The sequence below is a fragment of the Mastacembelus armatus genome, chromosome 6 (assembly GCF_900324485.2).
Source record: "Mastacembelus armatus chromosome 6, fMasArm1.2, whole genome shotgun sequence".
Taxonomy (NCBI): domain Eukaryota; kingdom Metazoa; phylum Chordata; class Actinopteri; order Synbranchiformes; family Mastacembelidae; genus Mastacembelus; species Mastacembelus armatus.
In genome coordinates this window covers 5,325,599-5,346,804 of record NC_046638.1, presented here as the reverse complement: position 1 = coordinate 5,346,804, position 21,206 = coordinate 5,325,599, and the positions used below count along the sequence as shown (strand labels likewise).

The 21,206-nt window shown below is 39.4% G+C and overlaps 1 protein-coding gene across 1 annotated transcript; it reads right to left on the bottom strand.

The window, feature by feature from the left end:
* Nucleotides 1-1,684: 1,684 nt before the first annotated feature.
* Nucleotides 1,685-20,455, bottom strand: ptdss2 (phosphatidylserine synthase 2). Its single transcript, XM_026312176.1, has 13 exons — nucleotides 20,272-20,455; nucleotides 19,425-19,760; nucleotides 15,741-15,842; nucleotides 13,992-14,074; nucleotides 12,093-12,160; nucleotides 11,628-11,762; nucleotides 10,841-10,891; nucleotides 10,233-10,346; nucleotides 9,056-9,174; nucleotides 8,468-8,582; nucleotides 8,113-8,258; nucleotides 5,303-5,488; nucleotides 1,685-4,742 (listed from the first exon to the last, which is right to left on the bottom strand). Exons 2-13 carry the CDS (start codon nucleotides 19,637-19,639, stop codon nucleotides 4,589-4,591), a joined length of 1,488 nt encoding a protein of 495 aa, XP_026167961.1. The 5' UTR covers nucleotides 19,640-19,760; nucleotides 20,272-20,455; the 3' UTR covers nucleotides 1,685-4,588.
* Nucleotides 20,456-21,206: the final 751 nt, after the last annotated feature.

Below are 21,206 nucleotides of genomic sequence, written 5' to 3'. Positions count from 1 at the left end.
TGCAGAGCATCCAGGAAGTGGGCGATGTACAGCAAAAGTAAATTGAAACACAAAAACCCAGATGACAGAACAACAAATATGAAACAATATGAGACAATATGAAATAGGCAGAGGGTGGTAGAACATCACGGGCTGCTTTGGGAAGTTAAGAGAGTTAGGTGGAAAACGCTATACGGAACAGATACGTTTTGAGTGATGATTTAAAAGTTGATAAGTCCGGAGACGACCGGATGCGATGAGGGAGAATGTTCCAAAGGCGGGGCGCAGTGTGGCTGAAGGATCTAGCGCCCATGGTGGCCAGGCGCACTGTAGGGGTGCAGAGGAGAGTGGAACTGGAGGAGCGGAGAGGACGAGGCGGAGAATAGATGTGAAGTAGATCAGTGATGTATGGTGGGGCAATAGAGTGGAGGGCTTTGTAGGTGAGAAGGAGGATTTTATAGTTTATACGGAAGGACACAGGGAGCCAGTGAAGTTGTTTAAGGACAGGGGTGATATGATGTGAGAATGGAGTTCTGGTGATGATTCGGGCAGCAGAGTTCTGGACAAGTTGAAGTTTATGAAGTGATTTGAGAGGTAGACCAGTGAGGAGTGAGTTACAGTAATCCAAACGAGAGGTGACAAAGGCATTAACGAGTATAGCCGTGCTATCGATGGTGAGTGAAGAACGGATGCGGTTTATGTTACGGAGATGGGAGTAGGCCGACCGGGTAGTGGTATTGATATGCTGAGTGAAGGAGAGAGTACCGTCTAGGATGACACCCAGGCTTTTAACTTGGGGGGAGGGGAGGACAGTATTGTTGTCAATTAAAATGGAGAAGGTGCTGGTTTTAGAAAGGGTGGATTTGGTGCCCACGAGGAGAATTTCAGTTTTGTCGGGGTTGAGTTTCAAAAAGTTATGGGTGAACCAGGATTTGATATTATGTAAGCAGGTAAGGAGGGAGGGAGGGGGGAGGGTAGAAGATGGAGCAGCAGAGAGGTAGAGCTGGGTGTCGTCTGCATAACAGTGGAAATTGATGTTATGTTGCCTAAAGATATGTCCGAGGGGAAGGAGATAAATAATGAAGAGGAGGGGCCCCAGGACAGAGCCCTGGGGCACGCCACAACTGACAGTAGAGGGCTGGGAGTGGAAGTTCTGGAGATGGACGGACTGGGTGCGGTCAGAGAGGTAGGAGGTGAACCATGAGAGGACCGAGCCGGCTATGCCGATGGAAGCAAGGCGATGGAGGAGAATATTGTGCTAGATGGTGTCAAAAGCTGCAGTTAGGTCAAGGAGGATGAGGATGGAGACAAGGCCAGAGTCTGCGGCTACTAGGAGGTCGTTGGTGATTTTGACCAGGGCAGTTTCAGTGCTGTGAAGATGGCGGAAACCAGATTGAAAGCTTCAGAGTGCCATGACTGGTCCAGTGTCTTATTTGCTTGATGGACTTGTCCAGCCTGCATGGAAACAGAAGATATACATAAAGCCCATCACCTTAAAGGACAATAGCTACATAGTGTTAGTGGGAAAGCCAAAAGTTATCCATTAAATTGTAACATTCAAGGATTTATGCATTTTATTAATGCACTACGGCAGAGCCATGATAGAATCATTGCTGTTTGAAATAACTTGAAAAAGAAAAAAAGAAAACATATACTCACTTTTTTTGTGATGTGATGATAGTTAAAAATGAAGCAGAGAGTGTACTAAATTCATATTTTTGATTTTACTGAAAACATTACAAAATTTTGTGGTGCAGCAGCATTTTTCACTTTTATGATATTCAACATGTTTACATTTACACAAACCAAGTTGAAAATGGCTTTTCTGGCGAGTTGCCAATGATCATTGTCAAGGAGACAGAAATACAGAGCAGACGGTAACAGAACAACTATGTCCCCCATGTGGCTTCAAGTGAAACTACACCAAACCCTCAAACACTAAAGGAAAAGGTCCTGCCTTTTTGTGGCCCACTCCCATTTCGTTTAACAGCTCATTTATAAGTTCAATCACTGAATTCACCACTGTGACTTCAGAGCAGATGTGCAAATACATATGACTCCGGTTGGTGTAAGTCTTCAGTGACTATAAACAAAAGCATGTCACCCAAACCATCACACGAACAAGCAGTAAATCCCCAGCCCACATCTAAAAAACCTTCATGTACAAAAGAAGGAAAAACACAAACTTTCTGAATATCTACCAAGTTCTCAAGCCACTGAATTAGTACAGCACAGGGTAACAGAGTACAGACTTTGACATATCAGCTAACATTGATTTTAAAGATTTAATTTGCATACAGCAAGTTCTGTGTTTAAAAAAGAGGGTTAAAATACAAGCATGAGAATTAGCCTTGCATAAAAGACAAACATCAGCATAGTGTTTATGTCAAAATAAATTAAGGTGATAGGCAATGACCAGACCCTCTCATTTGAACAGCAGATTCTGCTGGATTTTTCACAAGATAAATACTATAGGATCTTTGAATATCTACCTAGTTTAAATTTTGAAAGATGTCATCTATTTTGTCATCTTTGTAGTACATATCTACTGGTGCACAATGAGTAACACACAGAAGCTGATTCTCTTGCAGCCACAAGACCTGAAAAGGACAAGACTAAAGCTTAGTTGGGCACATTTTTGGTAACAGTGAATATCCAGCAATACAGGTCTAGGATGTTGATTTCAATTGACCATGTTGGATTTTTTTTTTTTTTGACATGGCTAAATCAAATAACTGATCAACCCTGATCAATTAATATAAATGTTTAAACTTAACACTTCACAACCTTATAACTGACGAGGTCAAAAGCAGCCATTTTACATATTTAGCATAAGAGTGTTACAGAAATGAGATGAGGTCTCCAACATTTAAACCTTCACTGTCCAGTCTCAACAATCTCACCTTCACTTGTCAGTTTATATTTGCAACATAAACATTGTATGGTGACATGAATGACCAACAGGGATTTGAAACACTGTTTTTAGTTTGAATTAAAAGAAACCTAAATGAGGTTCAACAGTAGTATGAATGGCTCAGGTAGGCCTGGGTAGTATTTATGGCTTTAGCAAGACTGAAATATAAGCTTTGGCTAATTGCATGTGTCCCAGAGATCCCCACAGAGCTGGAAATGTTGGTTCTCTTCCCAAACCACAACACAGCTAAACCTTTAGTAAACCATAACTTCTCCCTCTCAAAACAAGATTGATTCTCATTTGGTTCCAGTTCATTCAGGCACTGCAGAACATGAAATCTTAATGGAACACAAGAGTTTATAAAAAAAAAAAAAAAAAAAAAAAAACATTAACATAAAAGAAATCAGACAAACTCATATTCTGATGTGACTGAACGAGCCAACAGATGAGCCAAGCTTTAATCACGGTCCTGTTAGAGTGGAGTAACATCCAGATCTCTGCTGTTTGTTACTGTGCTTTATATGAGTCAGTTGATCTCCATCAGAAGGAAACTAACTACAGATTACTGTCAGAATGATTGTCATGGATGCTGTCAAATGGGAAATTAAGTAGACAGCACATACACTCTAGTGTTCGTAACTGAATTACATGTGATATGTGATAATAAAACATCTACAAAAAACCCCAAACTACATCGCATGTATCAGGTATAATATATAATATCAGCAGTTAAATACCTAGAATATGGTACATCTTGACTTTTTATATCTAGAAATTTGTCGTTCTTTTCAAGAACAAAGCCAAAGAGGAGAGAATGGCTTTAGCCAGTTTTTCCTCTCTCTGAGTAAAGGAGGGTCCCGAGCAGTTACAAGGACCTCAAGGCTCAGTGCTTCCAGGAATAGGAATCCTGAATTGTAAATGAAAAGCTGATATTGTGTCACACTTGTAAACAGTGTATAAAGAACCTGGCATTAACACTAGGAAAAGAGTACTTGAAATTGTGAAAAATACATGGCAATCAATAGACAAAAGAGGTTTCACTTTAACTCAATGTAACAAGAATGTCAGTATTAACCAAGCTTCATTTTGCTGCTGCTTGGCAACATTGTGGCCAAAATCTCAGGTTGATACTGAAGGATTGCATAAAAAAAAAAGATCCATATCAGTTACTTCTATACAAACTCCTTCCCTTTCCTCATCTGCACCGATACAGAAGAAAGCAAATTTACAATGGTTGATGCTCATCTCGTTTTCTAAGACAAACTACAGCTGCAAAAATGGAAATTGCTGCCGATTATCTCTGATCACTTACACCCGACCTTCCACTACTGTACTCGATTGCGATTTAGCTTTTTTCTTTTTACCCAACCAACAGCCAAATTATGTTTAAATAACACAAACATATATTTTTTCCTGTGTATAAGTCCCAAATGTACTTAAAAATAAAATGAGGTAAATCCCTGTAATATGACAAAAAGTAGACCATGCACCGAATAAAAACTGACTGACCATTCCTCTGCTGAATGACTACTTGGTTCATGTAGGCACAAAAACAGTATACACATATGTGTCCATCTGCTTCTCTCTACATGTGTTTGTGTCATAATTCTCCTTCAGTCTTCTCATTTTTCACATCAAATCTTGTCCTTTCCCCTTCAGATGCTGCTGACCAACCGTCTCAGACCCAGGTCCCCCTCAGGTCTTCCTCTGCCGCAGAGTCTCAGAGCTGCCGTTCAATTTGCTGCGCCCAGATGGTGTGGCTGTGCTGCCATTGCCCTGAGGGCGTTCCCGGTCAGCGGAGACTTCCTGCTTGCGTCGACGAGTCTCTTTGTAGCGAAGTGTGATGTCACTGTGCGAAAATCAAATACAATGTCAACCTCACTTCCCTCTTCTCATCTGTTATACCTTTTATTGCTCACCTGTCTTGTCAAGAGGATGCAAAAGATCCTCTGACCATAATCATGGATCCAATCAGTGATGTATTAGACTGCAGACACAAGGGAGTGGACAGGATCAAGTGCCTCTCTCTTACACCTACCTCAATGGACATTGACATTGCTGCATTACTGCTGAGCAGTAGCAGGAAATCAATGGGAAGGATGAAACAATGGAAGGAGACAGGGAGGAAAGTAGGGGGAGTCAGGAAGGGGGAGAAAACAGAGAAGCTTAACATGCAAGGGAAGGGCTACGCTTAACCGGAACACTACTTGACAGGAGGTGAATCAAACCAAATAGAAACCTAAATCATGTTGCTGCATGAGGTCAAGCAGAAGATCAAAATAAGAAAAACTTACTGAAATGCACATTTCTTTCTGCAATGCAACATTTGCTGAGAATAACCAGATATGCATTAAACTGCAAAAGAAGGGTTTTACTTTTGCCCGTACAGTTACTCACTCCAGTTCTTACCGAATGAAGAACCGCCAGAGGGTCCAGATAAAGATGAGGAGGATTCCTAATAACCAGCACTGTGTAATGAAGAAGGGGATGGGCAGCATGATCGTGTTGGGGTCATACTTGACCACTATGAGGAACTCAGTCACTGTGATTGCTGCCACCAACCATGCCTGTTGACCAAGCTTCTTGTGGAACTTCCTGATGGAAATATTACAAAACTTGTTATTATATAAAGCTAAATGTATTTACAGTGGGTACGGAAAGTATTCAGACCCCTTTAAATTTTTCACTCTTTGTTTCGTTGCAGCCATTTGCCAAAATCAAAAAAGTTCATTTTATTTCTCATTAATGTACACTCAGCACCCCATCTTGACAGAAAAAAACAGAAATGTAGAAATTTTTGCAAATTTATTAAAAAAGAAAAACTGAAATATCACATGGTCATAAGTATTCAGACCCTGTGCTCAGTATTGAGTAGAAGCACCCTTTTGAGCTAGTACAGCCATGAGTCTTCTTGGGAATGATGCAACAAGTTTTTCACACCTGGATTTGGGGATCCTCTGCCATTCTTCCTTGCAGATCCTCTCCAGTTCTGTCAGGTTGGATGGTGAACATTGGTGGACAGCCATTTTCAGGTCTCTCCAGAGATGCTCAATTGGGTTTAGGTCAGGGCTCTGGCTGGGCCAGTCAAGAACGGTCACAGAGTTGTTCCAAAGCCACTCCTTTGTTATTTTAGCTGTGTGCTTAGGGTCATTGTCCTGTTGAAAGGTGAACCTTCGGCCCAGTCTGAGGTCCTGAGCACTCTGGAAGAGGTTTTCTTCCAGGATATCTCTGTACTTGGCCACATTCATCTTTCCTTGAAGTGCAACCAGTCGTCCTGTCCCTGCAGCTGAAAAACACCCCCACAACATGATGCTCCCACCACCATGTTTCACTGTAGGGATTGTATTGGGCAGGTGGTGAGCAGTGCCTGGTTTTCTCCACACATACTGCTTAGAATTAACACCAAAAAGTTCAATCTTGGTCTCATCAGACCAGAGAATCTTATTTCTCATAGTCTGGGAGTCCTTCACGTGTTTTCTGGCAAACTCTATGGAGGCTTTCATGTGTCTTGCACTGAGGAGATGCTTCCGTCGGGCCACTCTACCATAAAGCCCCGACTGGTGGAGGGCTGCAGTGATAGTTGACTTTGTGGAACTTTCTCCCATCTCCCTACTGCATCTCTGGAGCTCAGCCACAGTGATCTTTGGGTTCTTCTTTACCTCTCTCACCAAGGCTCTTCTCCCACGATTGCTCAGTTTGGCTGGACGGCCAGGTCTAGGAAGAGTTCTGGTCATCCCAAACTTTTTCCATTTGAGGATTATGGAGGCCACTGTGCTCTTAGGAACCTTGAGTGCTGCAGAAATTCTTTTGTAACTTTGGCCAGATCTGTGCCTTGCCACAGTTCTGTCTCTGAGCTCCTTGGGCAGTTCCTTTGACCTCATGATTCTCATTTGCTCTGACATGCACTGTGAGCTGTAAGGTCTTATATAGACAGGTGTGTGCCTTTCCTAATCAAGTCCAATCAGTTTAATTAAACACAGCTGGACTCCAATGAAGGAGCAGAACCATCTCAAGGAGGATCAGAAGAAATGGACAGCATGTGAGTTAAATATGAGTGTCACTGCAAAGGGTCTGAATACTTATGACCATGTGATATTTCAGTTTTTCTTTTTTAATAAATTAGCAAAAATTTCTACATTTCTGTTTTTTTCTGTCAAGATGGGGTGCTGAGTGTACATTAATGAGAAATAAAATGAACTTTTTTGATTTTGGCAAATGGCTGCAATGACACAAAGAGTGAAAAATTTAAAGGGGTCTGAATATTTTCCGTACCCACTGTATAGGTAAGCTGGGTAATACACATCACAGTAAATAAGTTGGTCAAGGTCCATATGATGGATATTGCATAAAAATAAAGTCAAAGGTGTGGTAGAACTAACTGATGATACCAGGTTACTTATGCTGCACTGAGCTTGAAACTATCCTTAAAGTTAACCTAAAAGAAATGATCAATGCCAAGGGAAACACAGACATTTCTATAAGACTTATGTTCCATTTACTGTGAAATTACTGCCAAATATTATCAAATTATGAGGATGAAAATTGTTTAACATGCTCTCCCTTTCAAAAAAGGTGTGTCAGTTGTTAAATTCAATGCGAGAGTATTTTCATATTTGTCAGACAAGGATAAATATTTGCTTTCAGTAGGCAATCTCATAAGAAGCTTAGACTATCAGTCAGGTAAATACATTCCCTAAGCTGCTCTGAGGGTTTGCCAACAACAGCCTCACATGCAGCGGCTACTGGTACATGCAGTCTTTGTGGTATGTGCCTTGGTGACGTCTCTTCTGCGTCTGATCTGGAAATATGAGTTTTGGTTCCCCCGTCACATAGAGTAACTATCAGGAAAAACATGTCCTTACAGGCTGCCGTTATTTCTCTACACTGTTACAACAACATACAACTGTCTAACAGTATGCTCTCCCTATGCTGGTGTTATGTCATCTTCTTTTCTGCCTGGATGTGTTGCACTGTCATACACTGTGACACATAGAAAGGTCAGCAGCTGACACTAAAGTCAAACCTGCTTTACAGGAGAAACTCGCTTGCATGGTGCATTATGAATGTCAGTGCATTCTTAAGCATTACTACCAGTCCAATACATCTGTGCAACACAAATTCTGTGAGCCAAGAGTTGCTCACTCTACTTGTACATATAATCAGCCTGTGCACCCATCCATCCGCCACCCTCCAGTCAATTTCATGCTGCCCCTACTCACGGGTCATCCATAAAGTCGTAAATCTCCCTCATAGCTACGCCTCCAACATTGACAAAAAAGACCAGGCGAAGCAGCACCAGGTAGTGTTCAGGAGGCATCCACAACACAAACTTCAGGTAGAAGGTGTTCAGCTCTGCCAGGAGGAACTGGGAAGTGAAAAGATAAGACAACACACATCATCATTTTCTGTGGACTGAAAAAAACAAATTACATCCACATCTAGATCCAATCTTTTTACTTTAGCCTATATTTACTCTTTAAAATGTTAAAATGACAGAGCTTATTCTCTGTTGTCATTGTAACCCCCTTAATTCCTCTTTTTCATGCCAAAAAAAAAAAAAAAGATATTTCTTACCATAAAGATGATGCCTAAGACAGCAAGCCAGCGACGAAGGTTTGAAGCAGGTTTCCACTCGAACTTCACCCAGCTGTACGGTGTGAACTGGAATGCTATACGCTTTATTTTCCCCCTGAGAGGCACACAGCAAAGAAGCAGTTAGATATGACCACTGAGCTCTGTCACGCTAACACAATGATGGTGACTATGTAACTAAAATCTTAGTGAAACAATGAATACCACTAAACACCACTAAAACCATCTAGAGTAATTATTTAAAAATATACATTAAAAAAAACTGTCACGAAACTGGGGACAGTAGTAAAAAAAAAAAAAAAAAAAAAAAAAAAAAAATATACACACACACACACACACACACACACACACACACACACACACACACACACACACACACACACACACACACACACAAGGGAATTGAAGAACAGCATCATTCATTCAATGGGAGGTTGCACTTTCAACACTGTAATAGTAGAAGTCTAAACATAGGCTTTTGTCTTTATGGATGAAGCTGAACATGGAAAGAGAAAATCTGCCACATAGGAGCTGTTCCAGTGTTATGTGTAGGGGGTGTTGGGCTTGTACTTGTATGTAGGAATGTTCCACAGGCCCTGCCATTGGTAGGGCTTCATTGACAACCAGGCCAGGGTCTTCATGCCACAATAGATCCCCAGACCATTACACACCAACACATCCATGATCCACTGATGAGAGAAAACACAGCATAGCATATTTATGAAAAAAGAAATAATAAAAAAAAACATTCTTTAATAGTCCTAAATTTGAAATTTGGAAACCTTGAAATTTGATGACCTTTGGGATACCATAAACTTGTGTTTTCTGAATTGTTTATCTCTGTTAAGGGCTTTGTATAGAAGATCATTTACATGCCACTTTTGGTTCATATTTACTGTAAATAAGATATTGTTTGTGTAACAACTTAAAGTGAGATTTCTTCCTGTATGACATTGGTTTACTTGATGTTTTTACAGTCAACATTTTATTTTCATACAAATACTCCCACTAGGCCTGTTTGTACTATTTTGGTGCTTTACTATGGTGTTTACTTGGTTTCCTCAGCCTTCATTCGTGTTGTGTAGATATCCTAGTATCCTTGGCATAAGACTAAATCAAATCGTAAATGGACTTATATCGTGCTATTCCATACTCAAGTGCATTTCAAGTGCTTTACAGTATTTCCCCATTCACATACAGCTTGTGGAGCTCATGTGGTTTTGATACTGTACTAGCAGGCGTCAGGTACCAGCATAATGCAAAATCACTAGGCTTCCTCAACAGTCAGTCTCAACAGACCCTTTTCCGGTCAACACATCATAATTGCATTATATTACAATTATTATATACAGTTATATTACAATCACAACTGCATATAGGCCAACATTTCAGGTTAGTTATAATTACCAGTGTGAGCATGCCAGATATTCTGTAAAATACTTAACCTCATTTATTTTACCCTAATCCTCTGATATCTGAAATAAGTCAACAATAGAATACAACTATGTGTTTTTGAGTTTAATGCTGTTAAAACTACAGTTTGTGGAAGTCTCTTTTCTCCTGGTTTTAGGGAATTGCCATTCATAAGTGTGGTTTTCAAGAATCCCATATGCAGAATCCAGGATATTTCATTCTTTTATATGCAAAGACCCTTTAAAATGTAGTTTTTGAAATCTAACTTGTCCTGAAAGCACACCAGTTACCTCACTGTTCAGCAAAGGAAAACAGCAGATATATTTGTACGTACATGGTCCCACCAGCACTCAGAGAAGTTAGGCAACTGGTGCTCCAGGCTGTATTCTAGGAACTCAAACATGACACTGATTATCATACACATCCACCAATCCCGGATCATCAAGGTCTGTGGAAGACAAGACAGCAAAATGGAAAAATGAGTAGGAGGAGAATGGCGTGAAGTGGGAGAAGGTCAGCAGCAAGATGAAACAGAAAGAACCTTAACATTTTTTCATTGCTAAAAATACAGAAGATTGGTCCTGTTGATCTGGTTCACACAAACAGCAGGGTGCAAATCCTGAGTCTATTACAGAAAAGACAGATACTGTTTCAAAGAATAGACTTTTTTTTTTTTTTTTTAAATCAGATCATGAGCTAAAATGGCAACTTGCACTTAACCACAAAAAATGAAAAACTACATTATGAGTCGGATTGTTTGTAAATAAATGAAATTCTAATAAATTGAAAATGAATTGGTACTTTAGGTGATTGCAAGCTTGATTTGACAGATTTATTTTAAAAAAGTCAAGAGACAATAACAGTAAAGTAAATCACTTAGCACATCCTAATTGTATAGTGTTCAAGCATGTTAAATACATAGGTAGCCTCCTTTAGACTTACCTTGATATACCATCCCAGAAAGTGAGCTGGAACAAAGCCATCCATCTTGTCCTATAAAGACAAACCAGTATTTTCATTTAAAAATTTCTCTTTATAAAAATATTAGGTTTCTATTTGTCATGCATCATGCAGAATACACACAATCACAATATACAATATTAAACAAATATATATACATTTGGACATTTGATCCAATAAAACATGCCACATAAACACATCACCTTGACCTGTGAGAAATTATATCCTGCAACTTTCACTATCTTCTGACACTTAATAGAACAATAGTGGGAAAATAAATCAAGCATGAAAATAATCAATAGGTGGCGTTCTAATGAAACAGAAAGCAAAAAAGAGAGACACAGGAAAGGAGAACTAGAAGAAAATGATTGCCTGAATGGATGACAAAAAGAAATAAATGACAGGAAAAGAGAAGATTATCTCAATGTCCCAGTAACACCGAATGATATATACAGAACCATTTAGGCTGCCACAACACTTAAAATCTTGGTCATTTTATCAGTAATAACTAACAGTGAAACATACTACAGCATAAATAGTTGGATGTCATAAATTTCGGTTCTTGAAAGGTGACCTGTCACTTATCAGGCAGTTCTCAATACAATAATCAGGCAGTATTCAATAAAATATTACAGTACTCTGAGTATGGTTGGTATATATTCACAAAAGATTTTAAACTGATATATATGGAATCACACACCCTTACACAAATGAAAAGATGAGGTGACATCAAATAAAATGTAGAAACTGAATAAATAAAGACGCTCACCCAGATGTTGTGGAAGGGGTCAGTGGTGTTGCCTGGGTCATAGATGAGGCAGTTTCCTCCATAGTCTCGCTCAGGCAGGGGCACCCCTAATTTGGGGTCAATGTACTTCATGAACTGTCGACCATCATGCACTGTCTGGATAACAGGGTTTAAAGGAGACGCACATATACTATCAGAACCTATTCTCCTGGTAAAACAGCTTTATATATTTACAAAGCAACTTTGAGAACACATGAAAAATCTTTCATAATAAATTTTTAAAGACGTGATATTTAGCTATTGATTTGTTTTAAAAAAAACAAACAAACAAAAAAAAAAAAAAACAGTTGATGTTTAGATGTGGCTTTAAGATGTCTTCATGGGTTCTGCAACAACTATTTTCCAGGGTGAAGCTGTGTTGTTTTCAGTTCTGGACACTACACAATCCTAAATTTAAAGCAAAGGTTCAATCAAGGCCTCACCCACCTGAAATAGGATGAAGATGAGAAAAAGCTCATAGACGACAGTGACACAAAGCCAGAACCGCCAGTAAGCTGCAGAGAGACAAGAATGGTCAGAGTCATAGCAACAATCTATATATGACATCAGTTGTCATTTTATAAAAATAGAAAAAATAAAAATAAAATTTAACTTTATAGATTTATGTCTAGAAAATTAAGAATTATGTTTAGATCAGGTCACTACACATATGGTGTGTTTTTACCAATTTAACTGCTACGTAATTGTAAATTCAAATTTATAAGCTTAGTTTGCTGGGACACTCCTAGTCAGTGATCCAGCGAGACTTGCAAGTTGTAAATCTGAAAATCCCTCCAGGTCTTTTCTCAGGATAGAAACCTGTGGGGTTTCATATAACGGAAAAAGGATGAATAACAACTAAACCTACTTGGCTGGCTCAACAGGTCAGGGTGTATATGGCACTCACTCAATACACTTACAAAAACCCCTTGTTTTTCAATCTGCAACATGAGGGGGCAAGAAGGCACAAGTAATGAAACAAAAGCAGTCCAAATTCTTGCCCAGCCATTTCACACCTCCAACAACAGACAACATTCAGTGTGTTTCTTTATCTGCCCTCCAAACCTTATTATCTTCCTATCCCTCTACAATTAGCCGTAGTGTGTTGTATGAGATATGTCTTTGAATGGCCTAGTTAAAAAACCTGAACAGAAAACTTTTTTTTAAAAAGAATGTTTAAATAGAATCACTGCTTTGTAAATGCACACAAAGATGGACTAAAATACTACACAAAAAAATGGGTACAACTCAACTATGCAAATTCATTAAATTCTGCAGCATTCAGTCACTGAATAGTTTAAATTCTCTGTAAACCTGAAACACTGGATTTATCTATTGCAACACAGCAAGTGGTGATAACAGGTTGGTGGACAATATGAACTTTTGCTCAAAGAGCCTTCTAATTCAATGTTTTTAGAAGACCCTGAAGCTATCAGCTTCACCAAATGGTATTTTACCATTTGAATAACCAGATTCATGTAAATGTCAAAAATGTTTTATATTACATTTGTATTGCATGTCTATCATCTTTTATTGGCTATACAAATAAGCTCCAAACAAACAAAAAGCAGAAAACACTTAAACCACTGAAGATCTTCATGTAGTATGAATGTCTGTTATGTGGTGTTTATTTTTTCTAAATGTTTGGATTAGACCTAACCTATGCCTAAAAAAATATTTCTAAGTTTTTCTTTTACTCCTGTCTCCTCTATTTAGACAATTACATTTATCTAATCACTGTGTATATCGAGTTAAAGCACTAACAGGATCTAAATATCACACTGAAAGCCAACATGAGATTCTCAGATGTTGCTGTTATTGATCAAAGCTTGTGGTGACTGCTCTCAGGTTTTCTTACCAATCTACACAGGAAGGCAAAGGAGAAACAATCAATGTGCCATTAAAAAGCTTCAGCACCAGCTTCTTCTGATAATACTGTGCTGTATGAACACCCAAAGTTACTCTCAAATACTGTAGTGCTAGATATATTTTTAAATTTGCTGTTCATGGATGCCATTACTCAGAAGTATACACAGGGCAAACAAATGTCACTTTGACATTGTGGATACGATTCAGAGTGGAAATAAACAGCTCTGTAACAGACTGAATGACTCAGATTTTCAATGTGTAATATCACCTGCATTACCATTCTCTAACTTTTCATAATGTTTGTTTGACATTTTACCCTTTATTAGACAGCTGATGATATACTCAACTAATCAGCCGCTGAATTAGGCCTGAAAGAAAGTCTTTTCTTAATTGAGATTTATGTCAATACAAAAATGAAAAGACTGCGAAATGCAGGTTTAGAAAACACTGGTGTGTTTATGTGGTATATGGACTTACCTGGATGTGGTCTGGTGAATGGTCCATCTTTGGCTTGTGTCACTCCAAAACAAAGGAATACCAGGATGCTGGCTACAATCCCCCTAAAGCAGCACAATTACAAAAAAACGTGTAACCGAAGTTAATGTCATACTGTGTACACAAAAATACCATTTTTCTGCAGACTGAAACACTTTCAAGCCATCTATTCATCTAAAACCTTTCAATGATATCAGTGGTCTAAACATAGAAACAATGAGCAGGATGATGAAGGAAATGGGACATAATTTGAAGTAACATAAATCTAGAGGCCTGTGTCACCAGCTGGCGAGGGACAATTACTTCTTATTACTACTCCCTCCTGTCTTGTGTTTAGGACACAAGGCCAATCTGAATCTGCTGCTCTTAGATTGTATTGCTACTGTGTTTAGATCTGAATCCCATAAGACCAGACACTGCTCTGAACTTATGAACTACTGAGGCTTAGACACTGGACATAAAATGAGATTACATCTTCTGCTTGCCAAAAACCAGGGAAGCATAAGTGTGTGCGATTAAGTGCCAGGAAGAAGTTCTAGGTCCTTTATCCCGACAAGCTGGACTGCGCTGACTGCAGCAAATCCTGTTAAGAGCCATCCCACAATCCTTCACAGAAAGTGCCATCACTCACTTGCTATCACAAACAAACACACCTCATCTATACACATTGCTTGTGCTTGCACTGTTCCACTTAGAGTGCTACACACTTAACCACAATTGATTAAAAGCAAACAAAAATGAAAGCAGCTCAGTATCATAAGACTCAAATTAAGGAACTTGTTCCCATAATTCCAGTTCAAGAGCCAACAGGAAAAGCAGACATTTTCCTGTACTCTGCTCCAATTCACCCTCACCTCTGAACCTAAGACAACTAACCTTCACTTGGCTCACTCCTACAGCCATCAGACCAGTGTTAATCAAATGTCAGTTCCCAATTAACATGATAAAGTCAGGTCAGCCCAACTAATTAAGTAGTTCTCATTCTTGTAAATTTACCACTTCTACATTAGCGGTCTACTTGGGTGAACTTTGACATGCACATTCAAATTTCAAGCGTGACACTACCTGGTATTTTTATGTTTTAGCCCTTTATCATGGTTGCCAGGGTTTTATTTTTCTGTCAGAAGCTACAATTAACTAAACATGGCCTTGAAAGAGGGCCAGCCAGGCTCAAGGTGAAAGCTACTAAAGAACAAACCCAGTGAATTTGAACCTTTCAATTCTAAACCTCACCCAAGTTTCTTTGGCTTCATGCCACATGTGTTAAACAAGATATATGTTTCTATGCTTACTGGCTGGTTTTGTTATGTGACCTAGTCACCTGACTTTAAATGACAATTTGGCATAACCCAACAAAGACTGACAAATACACACTTGTGCAATTTCACAGAATTTTGCACACAAAAATGTGAATGGTTCGCAGTCCACTCAATCCTCAGACTAACATATTTGAAGGCAGTGGGAGTTAGTCTTGACATAAAGGACAGAACAGGGGCACAAATCAACATCTGAATCTAGCTTGATACTACAGTAACAATCAAAGCCAATATTAAATAAACCTTGAAATCTGATTGGTAATAAAATGGGTTTTCTTTCAAGATAAACTGCCACCAGATAATCACATCAAACTCAGTCCAAATTAAAATGACCCAGCTGATCAAGTAGATTTTTGGGGTTTGTGTACTGGATCCTGCAGGGACTCTGAGAAAGTGACTAGCATGGCCTACTGACCTTTTAGTGTTGTATGCTGTGTCCTGTGGGGTCTCTTCCAACAATGTGACATAGACCAGTGCACAGGTCAGAATGAACAGCACTGTCACAGTATGGGCTCGCCTGAAAAGAGAGAGGGGAAGGACAGAGAATGGGATATTAATAGCATCTGTAAAGAGGAAAATTCAATAATAGCAATGGAGGAGAGAAAGAAAAAAAAAAAGATGGTCATGCCATCTGATGTCACAAGGGGAAAAAATTTGTATTGTGAATGAACTCTAATTTGAGCTGAGAACACACTGGAACACTGATTGAGAGCACACCATTGAAGCCATAAGACATCCTTTTAGACATCCTGTACTTGGGACCAAAAAAAAAAAAAAAATCAGTTTTTAGTGCAGGCAGTGTAGATGAGAAAACATGCGATGAAACAGATTTGTGTTGGGTTACTGCAGCTGAAAACAGTAACTGAAAGGGTATGAAAACAAACAAAACAGAAAAAACACACAGTTCAACATCTTCCTTTCCTTAACCTCCTAAGACCTGAGCTTTGGTTTGGCTTGCATTTTAGATTTCTTCTAGCTATTTGGGGTTAGGTGGAACCAATAAATATAACAACCAGATATTATCTTTGAACATGAAGCACTTGTAATTTTTGTACAACAGGCTTCAGTTACACAGAAATAAGTAAGGCCAGGCAAGGCAAGGCAAGGCAAATTTATTTGTATAGCACCATTCATACACTATGCAATTTAAAGTGCCAAAGTATTATGGTGCAGACAACAAAAAATGTGATGTCCACGTATGTGGACACCAGGTCCTAGGAGGTTAAGACGAAAACTAGTTAAAAAATAACTTTGTTTAGTCAATTTTCTGCTAACTTATAACTAGCTATTACTATAACCCAGTCCTAACACTAAAAACATAAAAGCTTTAATGTGTCGCAGATCCTCTTATTGTTTGTTTAGAATACACCAGCTGTCAGAAACGCCCAACTGAGCTTAGTTAAAACACTGACACCAAACAGCAATGTGAAAGACTGACCGGCAAATTAACTGTGATGCTCACTATGAAGCACTAAACAGCTGCCAGCAGTTTCAAATGACCTAATGCTAGGGTAGTGTGTAACAAACAATGAGTGATACAAACAGTACTGCGGCAAATAAATAAATAACCTAAATGCTGCCAATATCAATGATGTTGATATCAAGGTTGGGCTCTGGTTCTCAGAAGTAGGAGGCCATCAGTTGACCAACATTTGGCGGACAGTCTCTGCAGCTGACTGCTGACAACATGAGTTTGCTAGGTCTCAATTTCAGAATCTGTAGTAGCATGTGTATCTGTCTACTTGCTTAGAAGTTGTCAGGCTAGAGATACACATATAATGGTGTCTTTAGGAGACTTGGTAATGAATATTTTCTTTTGCTGTCATCACTGCTGTCATGCATTAAACTAGAGAACATCACCCCATCGGCCAGCCCTTTAGCTCAGAATCTGAGTCGCATAAATAGACATGTCAGGTGTCACTAGCATTTTCTCCCTGTTCCACCTTCTTATCCAACCTGTTTGGCAAGAGACACAGGGGAGAGTCGGGCTTCTATATTGCTTAACAACCACACACTACTGGGAGCAAAAAGACACAGCAGAAACTGCAAGTGCAAGGCAGGCTCAAACAAAATTCAACACAAACAGGAAGGCTGACAGTTAAGATAAAACAAGCTACTGGATAAGGACAGCCCAATTACCAATCACAGATTATGCAGAAATTTCTCAACATTGCCCTCAGACTGATTACAAGGTTGAAACAGGCCTGACAAATTCTGTTTCATTTATTTGCCCACAGCAGTATCTGGTTTCCATAATATCAATCTGTTCTAAATCTGAAATTTGCAGCCTGTGTAACAAATAATCGTAAAGCCTGTTAAATCCCCAGTGGTGTAACCCCACACACTAAGAACTATCTAAGACATGTCAAACACACTATTGGTAATCAAAATGCACAAAACAAGTATCTCACAACTGAAATATCTGTGCAACAAAGCCATTTAAGGAAAAACCAAAAGTAGTGTGCCAGCACAGAAGAGTTGTACATAAAGCCTGTTCAAGTGATCTCTCTTTTCCCATCAAAATAAATAAATAAAAAATAAAGTCAAATAAAAACACTTCAAGTCTAATCTGTGGTAATAAAACAGACTGTGTGCCACATTCTCCTGGAAGCTGCAATCATCAACGAACAGTTTTTAGCTCTATCTGTGTAACTCCCACACACAGTCAGTGTATTCTTTTACTGACTCCATGATCAGTTAAACAACCATAAGCATCCAACATCTTCACTGTTGCTTCCTCCACTTCAGCGCTAGTGTATGATGTTTTTAACGCCCAGTTTTCTTGACTCTTATCACGAGTCAGCTCTGAAAAATTGTCAATCATATTTCAATTTGAGGAACTGGTTGGGATTCATGTATATTTGAAAAATATACACTTTACAGTGACTTCTGGTTGGAAAGACCAAGATACTATACATTTCAGTCACATACATGTTCCCTATTATTTTCTATGTGTTTAAGCACACAGTATTAATCCTAATATATATGGGATATGATATGAGTCACAATGTTCACAGGTTTCCAAGTTCGCCAAAGTAAACAGTAAATTATTCTACATCATCGGTCCTCCCTAATAATCAACCTGGGAGTGCCAGCCGACCATTGTGAAGACAGTTCTTTAACTACAATTAAACCTAAAACATTTGGCGTCTTTTATAATGACCGGTTGGTGCTGTTGATTTCTTTACTATTTTCTCTACTATACTGGTAATATATTAGAAACCCCTCTTTATCCTACAGGCTATTTTAATAACATGAATAGACAAATATCTCTGATGTTTCCTGTATTGAAACAACACAGTAATATAAAATTCTCATTAGGTTTTCTCTCTGGGAGAGCATTGCCCTGAGACTGACTACAAGGCTTGTCTCCTCTGATGCCAAAGATACTGAGTAGCTTAGCAGATTCTTTCTTTCCCTTGCTTTACACACAAAGCAATGATTTACACACAAGGCAGAAATGAGAGACAAGCACTTAGCTTAAATTTGTGTGGACCAACACGTTGAAAGGCCATTGTGTCCTGAATTAAAGACTGAATTAGAGAATACAGCTTCTAAACTGGTTTGATGTCTTCACAAGCCAACACCTTTATCCAACATGCTCTGTGGGTGCACGTGTGTCAGGGCATAAAGAAGCTACTGTTCTAGTTTAGTGCAATGACAGAAAATCTCTCATGACTGAACTGATCATGGATTTCTGAAGGTGCAGGCAAGGAAATCAACAACAATAACAAAAAACTCAATAAGCCCTGTGGAAATGTGTAAGGTAAGCGTCCATGACCAGTGCCATTTTGTGGAGTTGCATCAGGTTTTGGTGATTCCTTTCTTGTATTTTGCCTTTGAGCAATTACACCAACACACATCTCTTCGATGTAAATTACTGCACATTTCAAGGTTTAGAACTGGGCCACATTGTAATTCATGGAGGTCACTTGGGGATGTCTTTCAATTCACCTTGAAACCTGTTATACACGAGGTGTCACCACATACATTCATCTTTCTGCAGCCACTGTTTGGTTTCAGTCTTTTCGTGTATGTACTGAGAAAATAAAAATCACATCGGATGTTGCAGCATTTAATGTTTCCATGGTTCACTCACCAGAAAAAGGTGTTGGTCCCATCGTCGTATACTTCGCACTCCGTGTTTCTCCGGTGCAGATTCTCCCTGGAGATCTGCTTCATCACCTTGGGTTTGATCGGTGTGCTCAGATCCGGACAGCCTGGCTCGACTGAGCCGTTGTTGACGTGCTCGGCAGCTGACGCCGCTGTGGCGCACTTGCCGGTGCCGCTTTTCTTCGACTCGGGCTTGGTCATAGCTCCACCGACCAGCCGCCCTCTGTAGTTTTAGATAGTCCTGTGCGGTGCGACTTATCCCTGAACCTTGTTCCTGTGTACTGTCATCCGCGTCAGCCCCACCCAGGTGACTGTCAGCATCCTGGGGATGGTCGAAGGAAATCAGCGTTATTAATACCAGGAGGTGAAGAAGGACCTGAATCACGTCCTGCGCTTGTTTTAGCTGACTGACTCCTAAACGCCGCCCAGTAACGCTTCCAGTCCAACCCAGACATGCAGATGAGATGCGCAGCCAATACTTCTTCTCTGACACCGCCTACTTTTAATCAACGCCTTTCAACAAAACTAAAGGCGGTCATGTGCGAGCATAGCTGCATCTGTAAACATAAACTCAGGTCAGGTTAGATACCAGGCAGTAACAAATCAGTATTTGCACCGCGACGCCTGGTTGCCAGTTTAGCTAGCTAACTGCTAAGTGTGTTAACGCTAGCTATATGTAGCAGGCTATTTTTGAACTAACGCTACTTGGCCCTTGCTAACCATGCTAGGTTAACCTATAATCTTGTAGACAAGTCAATTGCTTGTTGAACCAATAATATTAAACTTTAAACTTTACGTTAAAATTACGTTCAAATGAAGCTAACGTTACTTACCAGCTGAATGATGGGAATACTGACTGCAGTCCGGAGGGGCGGCTCAAGCTACATCTATACAAACGCTTGAAACTGGATATGTAATAGAAATGAAAACACAGTTCAGTGGTTGGTTTTACGTTTAGACCAGACTGCCGCTTCTGTACAAACAAACCACTCCAGACCAGAAACAGTCCACACTCCAGGCATGTCGACCGGTTTCAAGCTAGCAGCTGCAGCAAACTCCATATCCGGTTAGAGCCCTTCAGTATAAAAGACGCTCGTAAAGCCACGTATTTGAAGGACCTGATTTTTAAATCACGACATTTAACGCGGAAGCCTTATTTACCTTGAATCTCGCAATTTTGTTTTGGTGACCTCTCTGGCGGGTTTGGTTGAGGATCACCCATGTATACGCTGTACATGTAATAGTCACTGATTAAATGTTTAAACCCTCCAGTCACAATGGCTAAAACAAGCGCACGCCGTTACCTCACAACAGTGCTATTTTGTAAGAAATACAAAAACGTGCCATGAAACACCGGGTCATGACAGCTGTTTTGTGTTTTTGTATTGTATTTTTAACGTCGTCACTTCCGTTTAGTCCACATATATAAGCCTCCTCCGAGCTGAGCTGCGCCCCACCCGGAGTGAACGAGAGCAGGCACTGGTTAAAAGTCAGTTATTAAATTCACAGATTTTGCTATATTTATCTTGCATAGGTCGAGATATTGCGTTAGTGTTTATGATCGTGGATGAAATTAATGCAGAAAAAATCCTCTAATTTATTCCCCTAATAATAGTCCAATTCAAAGCTCTTAAAAGCAAATTACATTTTTTTAAATCGTCACAAAATGTAATGCTCTTTTTTTAAAAGCTTAAATATTTGGATATTGTTGTTGATTAGCAGCTATATTAAAATATCAGTGATAGCTTCCCTAAGTTATTTAAAATAT